Source organism: Barbus barbus, assembly GCF_936440315.1.
Source record: "Barbus barbus genome assembly, chromosome: 28".
Taxonomy (NCBI): domain Eukaryota; kingdom Metazoa; phylum Chordata; class Actinopteri; order Cypriniformes; family Cyprinidae; genus Barbus; species Barbus barbus.
The window spans coordinates 20,753,692-20,775,876 of NC_136756.1; the positions used below are offsets into that span (position 1 = coordinate 20,753,692).

The 22,185-nt window shown below is 36.8% G+C and overlaps 2 protein-coding genes across 5 annotated transcripts; one reads left to right on the forward strand and one right to left on the reverse strand.

The window, feature by feature from the left end:
* Nucleotides 1–192: 192 nt before the first annotated feature.
* Nucleotides 193–4,828, reverse strand: LOC306848266 (N-acetylneuraminate lyase). Of its 2 annotated transcripts, none has more exons than XM_079382722.1 (12): nt 4,718–4,828; nt 4,543–4,612; nt 4,371–4,444; nt 4,182–4,269; nt 3,606–3,663; nt 3,315–3,390; nt 3,136–3,228; nt 2,828–2,976; nt 2,701–2,747; nt 1,938–2,022; nt 1,758–1,797; nt 193–1,231 (listed from the first exon to the last, which is right to left on the reverse strand). In XM_079382722.1, exons 2-12 carry the CDS (start codon nt 4,608–4,610, stop codon nt 1,086–1,088), a joined length of 924 nt encoding a protein of 307 aa, XP_079238848.1. In that variant the 5' UTR covers nt 4,611–4,612; nt 4,718–4,828; the 3' UTR covers nt 193–1,085. The 2 variants fall into 2 exon arrangements, with proteins under 2 accessions (XP_079238848.1, XP_079238849.1); XM_079382723.1 differs by having other exon boundaries at nt 258–1,231; nt 4,543–4,638; nt 4,718–4,806.
* A 1,755-nt stretch (nt 4,829–6,583) lies between these two features.
* Nucleotides 6,584–21,672, forward strand: LOC306848667 (ER degradation-enhancing alpha-mannosidase-like protein 3). 3 transcript variants are annotated; one of them, XM_079383351.1, is made up of 22 exons: nt 7,142–7,268; nt 7,539–7,734; nt 7,828–7,873; nt 9,089–9,189; nt 9,298–9,337; nt 9,439–9,551; nt 9,669–9,819; nt 10,775–10,909; nt 11,360–11,465; nt 11,586–11,683; nt 12,283–12,408; nt 12,492–12,575; nt 12,679–12,762; nt 12,953–13,077; nt 13,246–13,420; nt 13,509–13,654; nt 13,880–14,024; nt 14,782–14,973; nt 15,123–15,288; nt 18,462–18,647; nt 18,818–18,865; nt 20,493–21,577. In XM_079383351.1, exons 2-22 carry the CDS (start codon nt 7,628–7,630, stop codon nt 20,783–20,785), a joined length of 2,667 nt encoding a protein of 888 aa, XP_079239477.1. In that variant the 5' UTR covers nt 7,142–7,268; nt 7,539–7,627; the 3' UTR covers nt 20,786–21,577. The 3 variants fall into 3 exon arrangements, with proteins under 3 accessions (XP_079239479.1, XP_079239478.1, XP_079239477.1); XM_079383353.1 differs by lacking the exon at nt 18,818–18,865 and having other exon boundaries at nt 6,584–7,268; nt 20,493–21,672; XM_079383352.1 differs by having other exon boundaries at nt 6,585–7,734.
* Nucleotides 21,673–22,185: the final 513 nt, after the last annotated feature.

The following is a 22,185-nucleotide window of genomic DNA, read 5'->3' on the forward strand; positions in this document are numbered from 1 at the left end:
CTGTTTCAAGTGTGTTTAATTGCGGTTGAAGTTTTCTTCAAGACAGTGGCCCTCCAGGAGCAGGACTGGACACCCCTTTTGTAGGGCTCTCTAACAACCCAAATAAAAATTGGAAATGCCGAAGAAAATAAGGTAATGCCAAACAATCAGAAAGAAAACAATAAATAATCACTGTCAGACAGACATAGAAATAAATTAAAATAGAAATTTTAAATTAAAGTGTTACATTCCAGGCTATTATGAGGCTGAAACTCATTCAATAATGATTAATACTTTTTATTCATTCCATTTCAACATACAAAATTGTCCCTTTTTGAACAGTTTTCTGCAAACATGAGGAACTCAAAGAGATTAAAACAGTGTGGTGCATGTGATTTTCCACAAAACATTTAGTGTCAGAATCTGAAAAGAACTTATTCTGTTTGAGAGTATATCTAAAATATCACTTCCAAAAAATGGATTTTGTGATACATGTCATAGAGATGATGATTTTCATCCAAAATTACTTACAGATGCACTTGCTGTGAGTAACATAGAATTGTCACATAGAAATACTTCTGTAAGATTCTTGCTCAAGGGCACAGTGGTGACATGACTGGTCCAGCAACCATTGCCTCAGCAGCCTGGATAGTTAACAATTACATCAACATCAGCTAAAAGAGGGTAATCAATACAGTATTAAAGAATAAAAACAGAAAAAATGACATTATACGTGTATGTTTTTAAACACATAAGACAAGAACAAACAAAACGTGCAAAACTGATAAAACATTTAGGTATACAAGATCCAGTATATCATGGTGTGAATAAATCAGTAACACTGAGGATTATTTGTAACTCTTGAGTAATTCAAGTAAGTTCAAATTTCTAGTTTCATTTTAATGTTATTAATTAGAGAAAACAACTTTAAATGTGTTGATAATATAAAACTAAACATTAATAAGGCAAATCAAGTATAAAGTATGAAAAAATGTACAGTACATCAATATACTGTAGTGTAAAAAATGTGGTACAGGTTACAGCTCGCTGACAACACAAATGATTGGTTTGGAGTTTCAGGGAGGTTCGATGAAATGTCTTTCACTTTAATGTCCCTGAGAGAAATCCTTGATTTTCTGTGCTATAGCCTGGGCCTTTGAGATAGGACATGGCAGCAGCGGGAGTCGAGGGGGACCCATTGCTAACCCTGACACTTCACTCATCACCTGCTTATTCACGGACACATCAAAACCTGCAGAGCGTAAATAATAATAATAAAAATGAAAACATCTATACACAACAAAATCAAGTCTTACTGACATTTTTCAAATGTTTGAGAATAGTTTTTTATTTAATTGTTATTATATTTAGCAAGGATGCATTGAACAGGTCACAAATTACAGTAAAGACATTTATTATCTTACAAAATATTCCTATTTGAAAAAAAATGTTCTTTTGAACTTTGTTCATCCAAAAATCCTAAAAAAATTAACACTGTTTCCAAATAAATATTAAGTGGCAACATTTCAACACTGATAATAAAAAGAAATGTTTAAGCAATTCAGCATATTACAATGATATGTATCATGTGACAGGGAAGACTGGTATAATTGTTGCAGAAAATTCAGCTTTACCATCACAGGAATTAAATATATTTCAAAATTATAATAATATTTCACAGTATTACTGTTTTATTTTATTTGAATCAAATAAATAAATAAAAAAAAATTCAAGAAATCATTTGAAATGGTAAAGTATGTGGAAATCAATCAACTCACCAAGGTTCTTAGCAAATGTGATAACCTCCATAATTTCAAACTGTAAACAGAAAAGCAAATCATTAACTTCTGGAGTTAAAATAATATAAATTCATTAAACCTAAAAACATGCTGATAAAATAAAGTCCAAAAGCATCACTAAATGAGAATTACACATGCAAAATGGGATGAAGGATGTACCTGCAGGGCTCTGGTCTGCGTGTGGTTGCCATTATCAAAAGCAGCAAGCATCTGGTTCACTATGCGTCCGATGTAGTTATATGTGCTGCAGAGGATAGAGAGCGTTGCATGGTCTTCAGCAAAGCATTAAGGAAAGGAAAGCATGTGACGTGTGGCCAAGCATGGCGCCCCTTACATGGAATTTGTGCTCTGCATTTCACCCATCCAAGTGAACACACACAGCAGTGAGTAGCGAACACACACACACCATGAACACACACCCGGAGCAGTGGGCAGCCATTTTTGCTGCGGCACCCAGGAAGCAGTTGGGGGTTTGGTGCCTTGCTCAATGATCAGATGTGGTATTGAGGAAGAACGCGCTGGTCATTCACTCCCCCCACCCACAATTCTGAGACTCGAGCCAGAAGCTTCAAATGTGTCTAGAAGTTACTGGTTTTGCTGTAATCTATTGTCAAGCCATAACCTTTATGTGTATCAGTTATTTTTGAACTGATAGATATCCATACAGATGTTTTGAAGTTTTAAAGTTCACCCAAAAATGAAAATTTGTTGAAATTGCCATCTACATCTTAGATTTTTGCATGAACTATTCCTTTAAATAATAATGTAATACAAAACTGAGGTTACACTACTCCCAACAAGCAAATCAGACACTAAATAACAGAATGCAAGAACCAAATCGACACCACAGCAGGAAAAATGGTGAAAGGCTATGAATTCATAACAACTGAGGTCAGATAAAGAGTTACATGTTGGCACTCACCTTCCTACTGCTCCATGAACACCTAGTACCAAAGCTCCCAAGAGTTGCTGCGAAACAAGCAAAATATATCAAATTAAAACCACATTATTTCAATGCTAGACTAGCAGGAAGTGAGGGGATTTCATACCTCATCTATTCCGAACATGACAGACCAGTTATGGGACTGACTGTAACAGACACACTGTCCCAGATCCCTTAGGTCAGTCCCAGTGTATTTCACTCCCTGAAATGAGGGGATCATCTGCTCTATCCCATTTAGCACATCAGCTGCATCCACTGAAAAAAATAAAGGAAAAACAGATACTGAACTACTGGATACTAGTCAGTCTCTCACATGTGAATCTGACTCATTCTGTATGATGCAATTCTAAAGAATTTACAAAGTAGTCAGTATTTTGACTGCCAGTAATGATGACGTGTGGGAGCTGCACTTACATGCAACACCAGTCATGCTTGGAATATGATAATAATACATCGGAAGAGCTGGGGCAAAGGCGCTCACTTCTTTTATAAACAACCTCAATGCATCTGTGAAAAGAGGAAGAGCAATTAAAGCATGGTTGGAAACATAAAAAAAAAGAATTATGCAGTGTTTAGAAAAATGGGGTTAAAACCTGCATTAATGGGTTTGAAATAGGAAGGAGAGATTACTGCTATGCCATCAGCCCCTATACTGGCAGCATGCCGAGCCTGAGGAAAAGTAAAAAACATCTACTCAGCATTTTCAAATAGTCAAGAGGAGGGAACTAGTTGTTTATCTGCTCCTGCTGAAACAAGAATGAATAAGCAATAAATGAGACGAAAGTTTGTGGGGCTTCTGTTATGAAAACGGAGATGTGCATAAGAAAAGTGGTATATGCATTAAAAATACAGTTAATGCATGGGAATAAAAGGGACGTGCTTACCAGTTCTTGAGAGTCTTTTATACTCATGCAGCCAACATGAACAATCACTTGCTCAAGCCTTAACACACACATAAAAGAAATTAAACCTCTGGCAATGAGGAACAAAGTAATACAGATATGAATTAGGGTTGTTTTGTCCATAAGTCAACATTGCACACTCACACACAGAGATTTACTACATATTACTGCTACAAGTGGACAAGTTAATGTTAATATTGCACTATATTGTTGTTCGCACAAGTCATTATTGCCACTCGCACATACAGATGTTTCTTCAACTTTGGATACTTTTAGAAAATTACAAAACGTTTTGCCATTTTTCCTGAAACATCATTAACATTTCCACTGCATATGTTGCTCGACTGCTAGCAACACCACAGTCATGAAATTGATTCACAGGAAATACATGGATAAATAGCATTCTGTGTTGGCAATGTTATTTTAATTATTTTTAGACAATGAATGGCTGACTCTTTTGTCAATTAAAGTTTAGCTAGATTTATATCTAACCCCTGTCCCCTTAGACATAACCATGGTCAATAGCTGAATAAACACTGTAAATATGCAATAACTCACTTGCCCTTTCCATTTTGGCACCAAGCTGCAGCAAGCTGCTTCCTTTCGTCCACAGTTAGAGAACAACCCTCGCCTGTTGTGCCGTTAACTACCAAAAACAAGGTGGTTTAGGTTACAAATAATATAAATGAGAAAAACAGGCTGCCTTATCACCCAAAACCTTTGATTAAATGAATAGGTTTGACTTACTAAACACACTCTTGACATTCTGCTTCTCTATTAAGTAATCAATGTATGGTCCAATGACAGAGAGATTGATCTCCCTGGAAAACAGCAAAGAAGAAAACAGATCAATTACCAGACCACCGCACCTCAGGCAAATGATACTGTAATACTTTCATTGAGACATGAAATATTTCACCCTTCTGCAGTGAGTGGCGTGAATGTAGCTGCCACGAGCCCAGTGAGCTTTTTTACGCTTTTAGACATCTCTGCATACACAACAACATTGAGAAAACTTCAATTACATAAGCCTGCTAAGCAATTCCTACCAACTACATTTGAATTAATTCCAGATATAAAAGACAGTCGCTTACCTTCTCTCTCGTTCGCTATAAGCGTTTGATGAGCTCGGGCAGTTTTCACGTGACCGTCTGCCTGTTTTCTTGTTTGTTTTACTGTCTGACTGTCTGTGGCACCGTGAGTGAGTAAGTGACGTAACTGCACGAGACAATCATGTGATGCGTGCCTAACAGGAAGCGTGCGCAGACTTGTTGCTACATCTTGAAAAGTAAAATATGTGATAAAACAGACAGTTACTTTATTTAGAGGACCCTTAATGCATTGCATTAAGAAATATGTTGTGATGAATACATACAATGTGGTGGGATTTCATTCTTTACATTTTTAATAAAAAACGTCCCTTTCACCTAGTTAGGTGTTATAAAACAAATCTAAATCTAGTTATAAAATCATTCGAGTCATGTGAGAGAGACATCATGGCTGGACTGGAGCATATTGCTTACTGGAGTAATAAATTATGTAAATTGGGAAAAAATAAATAAATCCGTTTCTAACCGCCGCATATCTAGTAAATAAAATTAATTCACAATTGTATTACACAGTAATTACCGAATGAAATTAAAAGCGAACATATATACAAAGTGTGATCTTTGTAAGGTGCATAACAAAGAATATTAGTATCTTATTCATATTTTAATTCCCAGATTCTTTTAAGATTTTTATTATTCATGTTTTTAATTATATTTATATGTTTATTTTATATTTTATGTTTTTTATATAGTATTTTCTTTTATTAAATGTTTTGCCTTTGTTCTGAAATAAATCATTTGAATACATTTAATCATTTTTGGAACAAAATCACTTCCTTTGTCTCGTTGAGGCAAATTTCATAGATAGAGTTTATGTATAAACACACTAAAACTGTAACTAATAAAAACTAAATATTTTTTTCAAATTTTGAATATAATTTGACATTACATTAATCTCACAAGAAGAAATATAACACATACATACTGTATTTTTAATTTTATTCACTTATTTATTTTAATTTTATTTATTTATTTTACAAATGCATTCAACATAATATATATATATATATATATATATATATATATATATATATATATATATATATATATATATATATATATATATATATGTAAACAATATATACCGAAAGGAATTTAGAGCAGACAAGTGCAGTAAGATGCATTACTACTACTACTACTATTACTTCTAATACCAACAACAACAACAATAATAATAATAATTTATTGTTTTATTACTTTTTTATTCTATTATATTTATATATGTTTGTTTTATATTTAATGTTTCTTTATAATGTAAAAGTAAAAAGCTGCTATTTCTTATCAAGTAGCGTCATCTTGATTTGCACATTATGTTAAAGCTGCTATTATTATTATTATCATGTAGTTGCACTCAATTTGTTACAGGCACTGTACTACTGTTTTGTCCATAAGTCAACATTGCACACTCACACACAGAGATGTACTACATATTACTGCTACAAGTGGACAAGTTAATGTTAATATTGCACTATATTGTTGTTCGCACAAGTCATTATTGCCACTCGCACATTCAGATGTACATAGTCTATATTTCTATATTCATAGTCTATTTCTACTCCTGCAACATAGCTGTACTTTATTATTTTTACTTGTGTGTTTGTTTTGTGTATGTCTGTTTTATTATTGTTATTTATGTGTACGTCTGTTTTTATTTAGATTTCTTTTAACATAATTTGGACTTGTCTTGGCATTCAATGTGGACAGCAAAGTACAGGGAAACTTTCCTTTCCTCACTGTGCACATGACTCTTGACTCTTGAAAGGCATGCTGGGAACTGTAGTATTTGCGCTTACACCGTTTACGGGGCGTATACCCGGATGCGGATGTTGACGTCCTCCTATGAGCTGGCGTAAGACTGGTGATCATCATTCACTCGGCGATTGTGAGATAGAGACCCCTGGCCCTTTGTATTACACCTGCCGTAAAATCACTATTTAACGGAATATTTTTTATTTGTCTGAATCGGAGAGCTGAATGGACCTTCTAATCACTCATGGATGATCGAAGAACAGATTAAGATGGTCTTTCCGCTAGTTTCAGCAGCGTTTCTGCCTCAATAACATATGTCCAGTACTGCCGAACTGTCATCGACGGGTTAGCCGGCGAGCTAAACAACAGAACGTGACTGGTTTATAAATCTTTTTTTTCATCGTATCTTCTTGACAACAACATTTCATTGGATATTTTATCCCTGAATAACGCCGCAGCATTTTCTACATGGTTTAAACTTGTTTTTAGTATCACGATGATGGCACTGGGACACGCATACTATTTATCTAATTGTTATCAGTTTTAATAGGATCAATACAATGCTCTATCTCCTTCCTTCTGGGGATTTAAACTGCTGATCGTGTCACCCATGGTGATGGTTGCTATTAGAGACGAAGCATCTTTTTCCATGGCCCCATCTGGAGCTTCTCTTGAGCCTGTCTCTGCTGGGGATCTACAGTGATGTAGTTGTGTTGTTTTGTCGGTGATGAGTATAGCATGCAGACGTGTCACATGGGTGCCAACGTGATATCAAGGTGACAGACAGGTGAGACAACAGCAATTGGCTGAGACAGGACTTTTGTGTGAGGAAAATTTGACTTGATCGTTCTTTCTTCATTAGTCAATTTGTAATAGACACTAGAAGCATCTCAGAAATGTACCAGAGCTGCATTCATCCAAGTGAAACGTTCAGATAAGAACAGGAACTGTAAAGTTATTGAGCTGGAACAGTGAATGTATTCAAATGCTGTGGGTGTTACTAAATCTTTCCTGCATTATGTTTTTTGACATTAAATTTGAAAATGATGGACCGGAGGTGGATGAACAATAACTTGGTGCTAAATACACTCATCTAAGATAGGAAAAGTTGACTCATCTATGTGAAGTCCATTGTGAAACCAGTGGATGCTTCATTCTGCAACAATGTTGCCTGCTTTTTTGCTGCTGTTTTTTATGGGAACCTCCATCAGTTTGTCGGAGGCCATGAGTAGAGATGAGAAGAATAAACTGAGGTATGGGTCTGTGTGAGGAAACACAAAATTATGACTTGCTTGCTGTATGATTCAGAAAGTTTTCTTTATTTGAGAAATGTCTTTGCTTCTCAGGAACCAAGTGCTGGAAATGTTTGACCACGCTTATCAAAACTACATGGTATGTACACAGTGACTGGACTGATAACTTTCTTTGTTAACAGTTGGGTACAAGGAAATTTTAATGCTACTGTTCCAGTCTCTAATGCTTACCAAGGCTGCATTAATTTGTGCATAAATACAGTAAAAACAGTAATAATGTGAAGTATTTTTATAAACTTAAAATACATGGTTTCTATTTGAATGTATTTTTAAATAAATATTCCTGTGATGGAAAAGCTGAATTTTCAGCAACCATTGCTCCAGTCTTCAGCGTCATGAATCATTCTAATATGCTGATTTGAAATTGGTGCTCTAGAAACATTTCTTCTGTTATCAATATTGAAATCAGTTGTGCTGCTTAATAGTTTTTGTGGAAACTGTGATGCGTTATTTCTAAAGATACAAACAGTAGAACAGGATTTATTTTAAATAGAAATATTTTGTATCTTTAAATATGTTTTTACTGTCATTTTTGGTCAATTGAATGCATCCTTGCTGAATAAAAGTATTAATATTTTTAAAGAATTCTTACAAGCAATCTTTAAACAAAACATCTTTACACAAATAAGTTCTGAGTAACAACATTTACGTATCATAGGTTTAGGGATTGGTTTATTTTTAGTTGTAATTATGTATTTATGTAATTATGCATGATTTATTGCTACTAGTAAGAATATAGTAATAATTACTGTAAATACACGTGACAAATGTAACTACAGCACATTAAAATAGGTGTTACTGCATTTCTTTCTTCTATGAAACACAAGCATTTTGAATTTGAAAGTCAGTCAAGTGTTGTTTTGGACTCCACTGACTGTCATTGTATTGACAAAAACAGTTGAAATGTTCTTTAAAATATCTTCAAGTTCCACAGAAGAAGTAAAGTCATATAAATTTGGACATGAATGTGAGTAAATGAAGCCAGAATTTTAATTTAGATTATCCCGATAACATCGCTGGTTTGCCAATAAATGTTCCTAAACAGTGTAAAATACATCCCAGAAAAGTTGTGACGTAAAGTTGTGAAGCCTCTGTTATGCCCAGAAGTGTCTCTAAGCATTTTGGAAACATAAGATGTGTGAAACTGAAATGCGATAACCTCCTGTTTAAAAAAATAAATAAAAAACATGCACAGGAGGATGGCGAGGATAGGGGAGATAGATTAATGTTTGAGAGAACAGCATTATAATTAACATCTGCCTGATTTCATCACATTTCATCTCTGTTTTGACAGGACCATGCATACCCCGCAGATGAGCTGATGCCTTTGACTTGCCGTGGGAGAGTACGTGGACTAGAGCCCAGTCGAGGGGATGTAGATGATGCCCTGGGGAAGTAAGTCTTTTGGAGAGAAAATAAAGATGGAGAGGTGTAGAAATTTCTTTTTATTTAGTTCTTTTTTAAGAAAGACAGAGGTGAAAACATGTTTTCCTGTTCCTTCAGGTTCTCCCTCACCCTCATCGACACTCTTGACACTCTTGCAGTGAGTAACATCTCAAACAGAACTTGAAACCTCATACAAACACTCATATGTACAGTCAAACCCAGGGTTGTTTGCTCATGACCTGCTCTGACATCTCACAGCTGTTAAATAAGACGGTGGAGTTTGAGCAGGCAGTGAGGAGAGTGGTGGCGGATGTACGGTTGGATAATGACATCGTGGTGTCTGTATTTGAGACCAACATCCGGGTGCTGGGGTGAGTAAGGCATCTGTCAGAGTTTCAAAATGGGCTGACAGAGTAAAAGATTACAGTTTTGAACACAGAGTAAATTGTGGCCATTTTGGTTGTTTAAAACTTCACTGTTCTCCATAGTGGACTACTGGGAGGCCATACCATGGCTGTCATGTTGAAAGGAAGTGGCCGAATGGTCTGGTATCAGGATGAGCTGCTGCATATGGCCAAAGATCTTGGACTCAGACTGCTGCCTGCATTTAACACCAGCAGTGGCCTGCCTTACCCTAGAGTGAGTAAGTGCATTGCATATACAATATGACTGATCAAAAATCATCCCTGGAATGGAAATATGTCACTCTTCCAGTCTTTTTGGCCATGCAATTGTGTTGTTTAGAGCATTAATCTCTGTTTTTTAGAGGATTAATTCTCTTGTTTTGAATCTCTGTTGAATCGGCTGTTCTGATCGTAGCAGTGCTTTGTTGAAGTCTGTGACTTCCCACAATGGCTGCACAATCTCATCATCAGCATGACCACCCCTTTCCCAGTTGCTGTTAGTTTATTATACAGTTTTGCTGTATACTCACAGAGAATACCTAAATACCTGATTCTGATTGGTTCATCACAACATTCTGTGATATTTTTTTTTATAATGGCCACTAAACTGTATAATTAGATAATGTCTAACACAACAAATTTCCTGCTTAGAGTTATGCTTATTTCATGGCTTGTGACAGGGGTCACCTCTTTATTCTCAAATAATTTTGATTTAATAACTGAACCTTCTTTAATGTAATGATATCAGTTCTAATGTCCACTTTGAGGTTAATCCCCATTTAATTATTATTTACTTGAAAGAAATTAATGCTTTTATTTAGCAAGGACAGATAAAAATGATCAAAAGTGACAATAAAGGCATTTATACTGTAACGTTACAAAAGATTTATATTTGAAATAAATGATGTTTTTGTTTTCATTTTCTATTTATTAAAAATCCTTAAAAAAAAAGTATTGCAGTTTCCATGAAAACAGGCATCTAAATATTTTCAACATAAAAAGAAATGTTACTTAAGCACCAAAATGATTATGTGACATTGAAGACTGAAGTGATGGCCATCACAGGAATAAATGACATTTTAAAACCTATTAAATGCAAAACATTATTTTTAAAATCATAATAATATTTGACAGTATTGCTGTTTTTACTGTGTTTTTGATATCAAAAATTTTTGATCTTGCATTTACAGGTGAACCTGCGTTATGGAGTCCGTGGGCCCGAGACCCGTACAGGCACCGAAACGGACACCTGCACTGCCTGTGCCGGGACAATCATTCTAGAATTTGCAGCCTTGAGCCGCTTTACTGGGGACCCCACATTTGAGGTAAAATAGCTTAATGTTGGAAGTGAGTTTTTGATATGTCCTTATATAATCTCCAGATAAATATTTATTTTTAGGGTACAGAGAAGTGTTTGAAAATCTTGCGTTTTGTATAATTCATGTTGACTAGAGCACTTAAGGCCACCAAGAAAAACTGTTGTGATTGTTTTGTAACAAGCTAACAATGAAGCACTGATGTAATTTCAGCCTGAAATGTTGATTCCTGGAATATTTGTACACCTTCTGTCTACAGAATTATAGCATAGATTTCTTATGACATAACTGTACCGTCTGTAAGACAAAGACAACATTAGCGTGACTCATTGTGAACTATGAAAAGTATTATGAGGTCAGGAATGTTCTCACTGTGTGTGGTGAAAGAGACTTATGATGACTAAATCTATTGAAGTAGGCCAGTATTTAGGTGGTGGTGTACTGTTGTATTGTTTACAGGCTCATGCGAGAAGAGCTCTTGACTTCCTTTGGGAAAAGAGACAGAGGAACAGTAATCTAGTGGGAACAACCATCAATATCCACTCCGGAGAGTGGGTCCGCAGGGGTGAGACTGATTCATACCCAACAACCCACCAAGACATGAAACAAATGTGCTTATATACAGACAAATTAGGGAAACGTCAAGTCTGAATCATGATGTTTTTTGTAATTGTTCCCTTAACAGACAGCGGCGTTGGGGCAGGCATAGATTCCTATTATGAGTACTTAATGAAGGCTTATATATTACTTGGAGATGATCGATTTCTGCAGCGCTTTAACACTGTGAGTATCCTTTTGTTAAAGTCATTATAATCCTGTAATGGCTTGCAGCACCACTGAAATGAATCTCCTTTTCAGTTTGCACTACCAAGCAGTCTTATTTTTCAACCCCTTTTCTCCACATATCTGTCATATTTAGACAACTTTGCTAATCCAATCGATCCCAGATGGACACCTTTTTTACTCTTAAATGGGTTTCAAACACAATTTCATATTGACTTTGAAGAGACTCCATTCACTTTCATAATTTCATATGCATGTGTATGTAGTTGTAGACTTTTTGTCTTATGTTATGTACAATTTTTTCTGTTTATTTAAGTAGGCCGGAGTAGGTTGTATATTTGGGCATTTTTAATTATTATTTGTATATATTTTTTAGACGTTATATTAATATTAATATTGTATTTATTTTATAATTGATCATTATTCAGAACAGAAGCCGTGGAGTGTGACATTATATCTTGTTGCCCACAGCTGTAGGATCTAAAATAACTTTTATACCTAATCTAGTGTGACTCATTTTAGTTTTGTCTGCCCTGAAATAGCAGGTTTCTTTACCTTCTCTGTATTCATGAATTGTGTTTGCTTGGCATGTATTTCAGCACTATGCATCCATTATGAAGTACATCAGCCAACCTCCTCTGCTACTGGACGTCCACATCCACAAACCCCTGCTGCCAGCGCGCACCTGGATGGACTCCTTGCTTGCCTTTTTCCCTGGATTGCAGGTGTGTAATCAATAATCAGTCTTGTTTTCATTCAGTCATGAAAATCCAAACGTTAGAGCTCTGTTCCTTTCTGCTCATTGTAGGTGTTAAAGGGGGATATCCGGCCAGCCATAGAGACCCATGAAATGCTTTATCAGGTTACCAAGAAACACAACTTCCTCCCAGAGGTAGATCCTCTTTTCTTCTGTCTGTCTTTTCAATTTCTTCACCGTCTGTGGTTTACAAACTCTTCTTGACTTTGGCCCACCCCCTCACGTACTGTCTCGCCAGGCCTTCACCACTGATTTCCGGGTTCACTGGGCTCAGCACCCCCTCCGACCAGAATTTGCAGAAAGCACCTACTTCCTCTATAAGGTACAGAGGTGTCACGGAGTTCTCAGCTAAATCTCAATACAACAGCTCTTTCACTCACATAATTTTTCTTCTAGTCAATCTGTAAATGTGACCTCCTTCACGCTGCACTGCTCCTGCTGTAGTGCATTCGACCATGTACTTTAATGTTGTAAACCATTGAGACAATACAAATTATTAATTTCCTCCAAAGGCAACCAGAGATCCATATTACCTGGAGGTGGGCCGCACCATACTGGAGAACCTGAACCGGTTCGCTCGGGTTCCCTGTGGCTTCGCTGCTATGAAGGATGTGAGGACAGGGAGTCACGAGGACCGGTAAGAGCAGGAGTTTGTGGGTAGTTAAAGATGATGTTGATTTATATGTAATATTTTTGTACAAATAGTTTGAGAAGATTTTGTGAAGGGAGTGTGATGAGTAAAGAGTGGGTGATAGGCTGTCTCATGGCATATTCATTTCTCTTTATCACCACCCACCTGTTTCAGTATGGACTCGTTTTTCCTGGCGGAGATGTTTAAGTACCTGTTCCTGTTGTTTGCTGAGGAGGAGGATTTGCCTTTTAATGTGGAGGACTACATCTTTACCACTGAAGCTCATCTGTTGCCTCTTTCCCTCTCCACTGCTTCAAACTCACAGGCGTCCCCTTTGGTTAACAATATGGTACTGCACATCAGCGCCATATCAGTTTTTACTGTTTGTGTACTTTAAATCTATCAAATGTTGATATACTATCTTTCTGTTACCCCAGGCTGGAGAGGAGCTTGATGACTCAAATTTTGAGTGGACTTGCCCTAACACCCGCCTACTCTTTCCTGATCCCGCCTACCCACGCAATCTCCGAGAACCGATCAGGAGTGCGGTGTATAAGAGTTGTCCGCACCCGACCACTCATCGGTGAGAAAGTGATAAAACCAGCTGGTCTATGTTTAAATAGCATTTTACGTAATTTTATACTATATAAATTAGATATACATATTATTTAGAATTAATACATTACAGTTATAATATACACAGATGCTCTGTTAATAATTGCATTAAAAAAAAACTTGTGCTCAGGTTAAAATTATAGGGCATTTTCAAAAAGATATTTAATGATTTCTTTTCATCTGTCTTCTGCAGAGAGCCTGGCATGGGACGTCCTCCTCTTAGGGCTCAAGACTTCATGGCCAATAACCCTGAACATCTGGAGCTGCTGAGGCGGATGGGTGTCAGTCTCATCCATTTGAAGGATGGCAGAGTACAACTCGTTCAACATGCCACACAGGTACCATGCAGACCCAGCAAGCCTGTGTTTATCTTTTTAAGACTCTAATCCTGCTATTATATTATATTATTTTATATTAGTAAAGGAATTATACTATGTAAGCAGGGGTGTATATAAGTGGACTGCTCAGACTGCTCATTTGCGTACATGGTTGATAGTTGTTAATGCACAATTGACATTTTAGATCAACAAACTGTAATACTGTATAAGATTTCTATTCAAGCTGAAATCATAAATCCAGGCTATCTGCCACCGTTTTCGAAGCACAATGCAAAACTGTGACATTCCATTCACTGATGCTCTTCAGTCGGCAGCGCTAAACTCAGGGCAACCCGCCAAATGCTGATTTTAAGTTTGAAAATTATAAAAATTCCTATTAAAAAAAGTAAATATTAGCATTTTATTTTTAAGTTTACTATAACATAACTGTATTTTTATTTAATGCTCCCTTTTTATTTTAAAATGTAATACTATTATCACACTTTATTATTTTGTTTAATAAATAAAGTACTATCACTATTATTAATTTATTTTTTAAAGTTATATTTAATGGGTCACACTATGTGCAATGTGAGGACCAAACCAAATCTCCAGGTGCTAGGGCTGCACGATTAATCGCATGTGACTCCTGCTTACATGCAGCCCTACCAGGTGCTCTTATGAGAACCAGGCTGAAAAACTTATGTGCACACCTGTATATAATTTGTATTTTGAATCTGTAGATTCAAGCAAAATGTCCCTTTCTTCCTCACTATAGGCGGTGAGCGCAGTCGCTGCAGAAGACGGCATGCGTTTCATGCAGGAAATGATGGAGCTGTCCAGCCAGCAGCAGAAAGAGCAGCTTCCTCCGCGAGCTGTTCAGATTGTTTCACACCCCTTTTTGGGTAGAGTGGTTCTGACCGCAGGCCCTGCGCAGTTTGGAATGGATCTTTCCAAAAGCAGTTCTGGAGTGAGTATGATTAAATGTGACCTTTTATTATCAACTTGCTCATTTTTTGGCTATTTCTGTGTTGTTCTTGGTTTGTTCTTGATACAGGGTATACATTTTTTTTAGTCATGCTATACTGTGTATTTTGTTCTTTTTCCCTTCTCCCTCAGATGCGTGGGTTCGTAACTGTAGCGGAGCCCTATAACGGCTGTTCTGAGTTGAGTAACAGTGAAATTGTGGCAGGCCGCATCGCTCTGCTGCAAAGAGGCCAGTGCATGTTTGCAGAAAAGGCCAGGCACATTCAGAAAGCTGGGGCCATCGGAGGCATCGTCATAGGTGAGACATGTTTCATGAAGTCAAGTCACCTAGTTCAGGAGTTTTCAATATTTTTCATGCCATTGTCCCCTAAATGTAATGATTTCCGCACAAAGAACTCTCCCACTAAACAAACTTAAATAGGTGGCCTTTATATTGTTACTGAAACCCAAGCAAAATATTATTTGGAAAATATTTAGTTTTAATTAGGTTTACTGTGTATTTTTCCCCCATTAATGTTACATGTAAACCCTTTTGTGGGCTCCTGGGGCTTCTGGGGCCTGTTTAAAAACCCCCGATCTAGTTAATGGACTGTATTTGACCATGGCTGCTTAAAATTATTCATTATAATATTTTTATTGCCTTTGTACCAGTGCTATTTTAGTGTGATTTTATATTCTATTAAAATATTTATTCATCTTTTGAATAGGACTGTCAAATGATTGATCGCATCCAAAATAAAAGTTTTTGTTTACATAATACAGGTCCTTCTCAAAAAATTAGCATATTGTGATAAAGTTCATTATTTTCTGTAATGTACTGATAAACATTAGACTTTCATATATTTTAGATTCATTACAACACAACTGAAGTAGTTCAAGCCTTTTATTGTTTTAATATTGATGATTTTGGCATACAGCTCATGAAAACCCAAAATTCCTATCTCAAAAAATTAGCATATCATGAAAAGGTTCTCTAAACGAGCTATTAACCTAATCATCTGAATCAACTAATTAACTCTAAACACCTGCAAAAGATTCCTGAGGCTTTTAAAAACTCCCAGCCTGGTTCATTACTCAAAACCGCAATCATGGGTAAGACTGCCGACCTGACTGCTGTCCAGAAGGCCATCATTGACACCCTCAAGCAAGAGGGTAAGACACAGAAAGAAATTTCTGAACGAATAGGCTGTTCCCAGAGTGCTGTATCAAGGCACCTCAGTGGGAAGTCTGTGGGAAGGAAAAAGTGTGGCAGAAAACGCAGCACAACGAGAAGAGGTCACCGGACCCTGAGGAAGATTGTGGAGAAGGACCGATTCCAGACCTTGGGGGACCTGCGGAAGCAGTGGACTGAGTCTGGAGTAGAAACATCCAGAGCCACCGTGTACAGGCGTGTGCAGGAAATGGGCTACAGGTGCCGCATTCCCCAGGTCAAGCCACTTTTGAACCAGAAACAGCGGCAGAAGCGCCTGACCTGGGCTACAGAGAAGCAGCACTGGACTGTTGCTCAGTGGTCCAAAGTACTTTTTTCGGATGAAAGCTAATTTTGCATGTCATTCGGAAATCAAGGTGCCAGAGTCTGGAGGAAGACTGGGGAGAGGGAAATGCCAAAATGCCTGAAGTCCAGTGTCAAGTACCCACAGTCAGTGATGCTGGTGTTGGTCCACTGTGTTTTATCAAGGGCATGGTCAATGCAGCTAGCTATCAGGAGATTTTGGAGCACTTCATGCTTCCATCTGCTGAAAAGCTTTATGGAGATGAAGATTTCATTTTTCAGCACGACCTGGCACCTGCTCACAGTGCCAAAACCACTGGTAAATGGTTTACTGACCATGGTATTACTGTGCTCAATTGGCCTGCCAACTCTCCTGACCTGAACCCCATAGAGAATCTGTGGGATATTGTGAAGAGAAAGTTGAGAGACGCAAGACCCAACACTCTGGATGAGCTTAAGGCCGCTATCGAAGCATCCTGGGCCTCCATAACACCTCAGCAGTGCCACAGGCTGATTGCCTCCATGCCACGCCGCATTGAAGCAGTCATTTCTGCAAAAGGATTCCCGACCAAGTATTGAGTGCATAAATTAACATAATGGCCATTCTTTTATTGGTCGGATGAAATATGCAAATTTTTTGAGATAGGAATTTTGGGTTTTCATGAGCTGTATGCCAAAATCATCAATATTAAAACAATAAAAGGCTTGAACTACTTCAGTTGTGTTGTAATGAATCTAAAATATATGAAAGTCTAATGTTTATCAGTACATTACAGAAAATAATGAACTTTATCACAATATGCTAATTTTTTTAAAAGGACCTGTATATATTTAAATTTACATAATTTATATTATATATAAATCTATGTAATATATAAACATAAAATATTTTTCTGAAATATATACATGCATGTGTGTGTATTTATATATGCATAATAAATATACACAGCACACACACACATATATGTGACCCTGAACCACAAAACCAGTCTTAAGTCGCTGGGATATATTTGTAGCAATAGCCAAAAATACATTGTATGGGTCAAAATGATCGATTTTTCTTTTATGCCAAAAATCATTAGGATATTAAGTAAAGATCATGTTTCATGAAGATATTTTGTAAATTTCTTGCCGTAAATATATCAAAACTTAATTTTTGATAAGTAATATGCATTGCTAATAACTTCATTGAACAACTTTAAAAGTGATTTTCTCAATATTTCGATTTTTTTGCACCCTCAGATTCTAGATTTTCAAATAGTTGTATTTCGGCCAAATATTGTCCTATCCGAACAAACCATACGTCAATGGGAAGCTTATTTGTTCAGCTTTCAGATAATGTATAAACCTCAATTTTGAATAATTGACACTTAAGACTGGTTTTACATTTATTCATTTAGCTGACGCTTTTATCCAAAGCGACTTACAATTGCTATATATGTCAGAGGTCGCACGCCTCTGGAGCAACTAGGGGTTAAGTGTCTTGCTCAGGGACACATTGGTGTCTCTCAGTGGATTCGAACCCGGGTCTCTCACACCAAAGGCATGTGTCTTATCCACTGCGCCATCACCACCCCCGTTTTGTGGTCCAGGGTCACATATTATGTAAACAAAAACTTTTATTTTGGATGCGATTAATCGCGATTAATCATTTGACAGCACTAGTTTTGAATGATCTTTATTTTTAGTATTTTCAGTTTTCAATGTAGTTTTAGTAATTTTATGTAATTTGTATTAGTTTTTTTTTCCCCGAATAGCTTTAATGTATTTTTAATTTAGTACTTGAACATATTTTATTGTAGTTAATTGCCAAAACAACATTTATAATTTTCTTATGTTTTTTAAGTTTGTCTCTTTTTAATTTATCCAAATTTTTAATTACCAAAAATCAGTTTTTAAATAGTTTTAGTTAACTGTTTTCTACAGAATAAATCAGTCTTAGTATTATTTTCTCTCTCTTTACTGTCGTTTCTGTTTAGATGACAATGAGGGCAGCAGCAGTGATACGGCTCCATTGTTCCAAATGGCGGGAGATGGGCGGAAGACCGATGATGTCACTTTACCACTTCTTTTCCTGTTCCACAAAGAGGGTAACATCCTGTTGGAGGCTCTAAAGGAGTACAGGGAGGTGGAAGTGCTGCTCAGTGATAAAGCTAGAGACAGAGGTGAGACACTTTCTAAGACATGAATATGGAAAAATGTTAATATGTGAGGAAGGTGGTCATCATCTACTTTCATTCCTTTCTAATTATTCTTCCTTTATTACTCTTCCCCTCTGTGTTTGTAACTCTTTTCCCTTTCTACTACTTTTTTCCCTACCTTCTTGGATGAGCAGAATCCATATTTAAGGGGAAAGCCCTCCCGGGCTCCCTGTTGGATGGCAGTAAGTACCCCTCCTCAATGGGTTTCCCTTCACGCATCAAACCCACTTGTTTTTAATGAGTCAGGTTGCAAAGATCTTATTTACTAATAAATGCCATCACCAAGTAGGAAATTCTGAACATTCTTTAGGCCCTGAGCTTCATGTCAGTAAGAAAATATGGCAAGAAAATGCATGCTGTGTCTGTACTGATGATAAATTTATTGAAATGATCTAAATTATTATTTTTCATTTACAATTAAACTAGTTAAGGATCTGTTTACACCTGATATTAAGATGTGTTCTTGCGTAAAACATTAAATACAGGTGTAGATGGAGTCACATTTTGAACTTGTTCACTTCTGACCACTTTCCAGTGGTAGTCGAAAAAACTCATTCGACCAGATTTCTTTCATAGCGTAGACACTTATGTGGTAGAATGTGTTCAAACAGCCACAAAGGACCACCTACTTTCTGCCCACTGATCTAACACGTGAGCACTATAGGATGTGTTTTGAGAAAGTGCACCAAAATAATTTACTCCAACTTGATTTCAATTGGAATCCACATTACCATTTGCTTCCTTTCTCGCACGCTTATAAGCAGCGTAATACCTCCTTTATTCAGTCGTATTTGTGCACCACACTCAGCACTTCCACAAAACAACCGTGTGATGAAATGAGGGGGAGGATCTGGACAAAATCCAAACACAAGTGCTCACAGAAGAGGTATTTAAACACATAACAACCAGGTGTAAATGTGCTGATCACTTGTGATAGTATCACTGAAAGCGTATCTTAATACCAGGTGTAAATAGTGTTTAAAAACAATAGTCGTGTATAACACAATATATAACAAATATAGAATTCAATTTACAGCACTCTCATACACTGAGCACACCAGATGCACATTCTTTAGTCATCATTTTCATCAGTCTTCATTTTTGTACAAGAAGTATTATATATATATATACATGTACAAAAAAAGGTACAACAGCACCTTGCTTAGAAGAAAATGGGTTGAAAGCACCTGATGTTGTAATTTTGACTTCCTAACTCTAATAGAGTGCTTAAAGATAAATAAACTCATTTGAAATGGGTTTTTATAATGGGAATTTTCAGTTTAGGAATAAAACAAGTTCTGTGGCAAATATAATTTGTCAAAACATGGACGTTTTGTTCTACGACGTGAATTACACACACCTATACTGAAAACGCACATTTTGAAGCAGTTATGCTTGTTTTGATAAAAACATACGTTTGTATCAAGCAACTACATAAGAACATTTGGGGTATGAATGTGTGCAATTTATATTGTAGGGCAAAATGTCACGTTCACGTAATTTTTTAAAATGAAAAAACCCATTATAAAAACCCTTAGGAAAGTCTTGTGGGAACCCATGACAAATTAGTTTTCTGTGTTTGGACGTCAAGGCTGCAGCACTCTATACGAACCCAGGAGGATTTGAACACACCGAAAGTTTATGGACTTGTATTAGTGCAATTTCACTTAAAATCTGCATGTTTCTGGGTGACAAAATCATCATGTCATCATTCTCCATGCCTCATGTGGTCTACTAGGTTTTGTCAGTGATGTATGATTGATATTAAATAGATTCCTTGTGGTTCATTTAACTGACCTCTTTTTCAAGTTACGGCTGGAGCAGAAGAAGAGGACTGCTCCACAGAGGAGAAAGACCACACTTCTCCCGCCTCTTCGGAACCTGTTGACCAATCACAAGTAACTACTCAGGAACAGAGAACAGACGACTCAGTCGTAGAGTCGGTTCAGCCAGCGGAGGAACTTGGCAGTTACGTCTCCGTGGATGTAGGGGAGGAGCCTGCGGTGAACGAAGACTCTAGCAACCAATCGGTGGACTCTCTGATGGCTGATTGGCAGGAGGACTTGGAGGCGTTCAAGCAGATGGAGGAGGATGAGCTTTGACATTCCCCTCCATCTCGGACTCCCCTAGGTTGTCCCAGCCATAGCACAGACTGAGAAGTCAGTTCTGTCGAAAAGAGTCAATATATCAGACAGGCGTGATTAAGAACTCTGACTCGAAGATCTCATTTTCTACCGACAGTTCTCAGGGGCTTTTCTTTCCGATTCACATCTTTCCTGTTTTCTTCAACTGAATGCTGAATCACTGTTATTCCAGATCTCACCCACACATTACCACTGTCTCTTTCTCTACATGCCTAGGGTGCACAATCAGTCCTGTTTTTGTCTTCCTTCTAACAAATGGATTCCCTGATAATTGAAGCGCAGGCTTAAATCATCAGTGCTGATTAATACAGTTTGCAGGGTCTGAAAAAAAGAAAATATGAAGAACTTTATGGAATGATATATGTGTATGTTTGAGTGTTTGTATGTATGTTTATTGTTTTTGATTAATAAGTGAATCAACCTGGGAGCCAAACAAACAAACCTCCTGCAGATCAAAAATTCTTCTTCCAGCCTTCTGCGTCAAGTATTTAATGGGCTTACACATTCAGTCCAGCTAACATGACTTTATAATGAGGTAAATGTTTTCAAAGAAGAATATTAAAGGATCACGGATGATAACTTTGCATGTCAGTTACAGACATTTTTCCAAGGATGAAGGAGACGTGCGAAGCATCCTGAAGGATCCGCCAGAGGGCGGTACTGCTCCATTGCGCCCAGTAGCTAATTAATTGACTGAGAGACCATGCCAGAGGGCGTGAAACGTGATAAGCTCAATAAAATTGATTGAAAATTTTAATATATGCTTCCTTTTTATTGGATAGGCTTTCTACCACGTGTAATATTTATGGGGGGAAGGGGCAACCTGATTAAATTTTAGCATTATGAACTTGTGCATGTGGTAAATTCATTTTCCTCCTTTATAGCAGCAGTTAGTCTGTTGCATTCAGGGGCATAGCACTAAATGTTGGGCCCCAGTCACACAACCAAGGGCCCCTGTTACTCATTTCCACCATAACATCTAAGTGTAAGTGATACAGTAAAACCACACAACCTAAATATATTATCCCTTTTATTCCCACCGGAAATTTTTTATTTATATATATATATATATATATACAGAGTTTACCATAGAGCAATATATATGTATACATATAAATTATATATACATACCACCATTCAAAAGTTTGGGGACAGTAAGATTTTTTTTTACAGAAATTTTATTCAAAAAGGACGCATTAAATTTATCAAAAGTGACAGTAAAGACTTTAACATTGTGACAATTTATTACCTTATATCATAAATAATAAGAAACATGCATAAGTTGTTGCTTAAAATCTATTGATCTAAAAATTCATATAATTTCATGGCATAAGCAATTGACAATATTGGAAAACTCT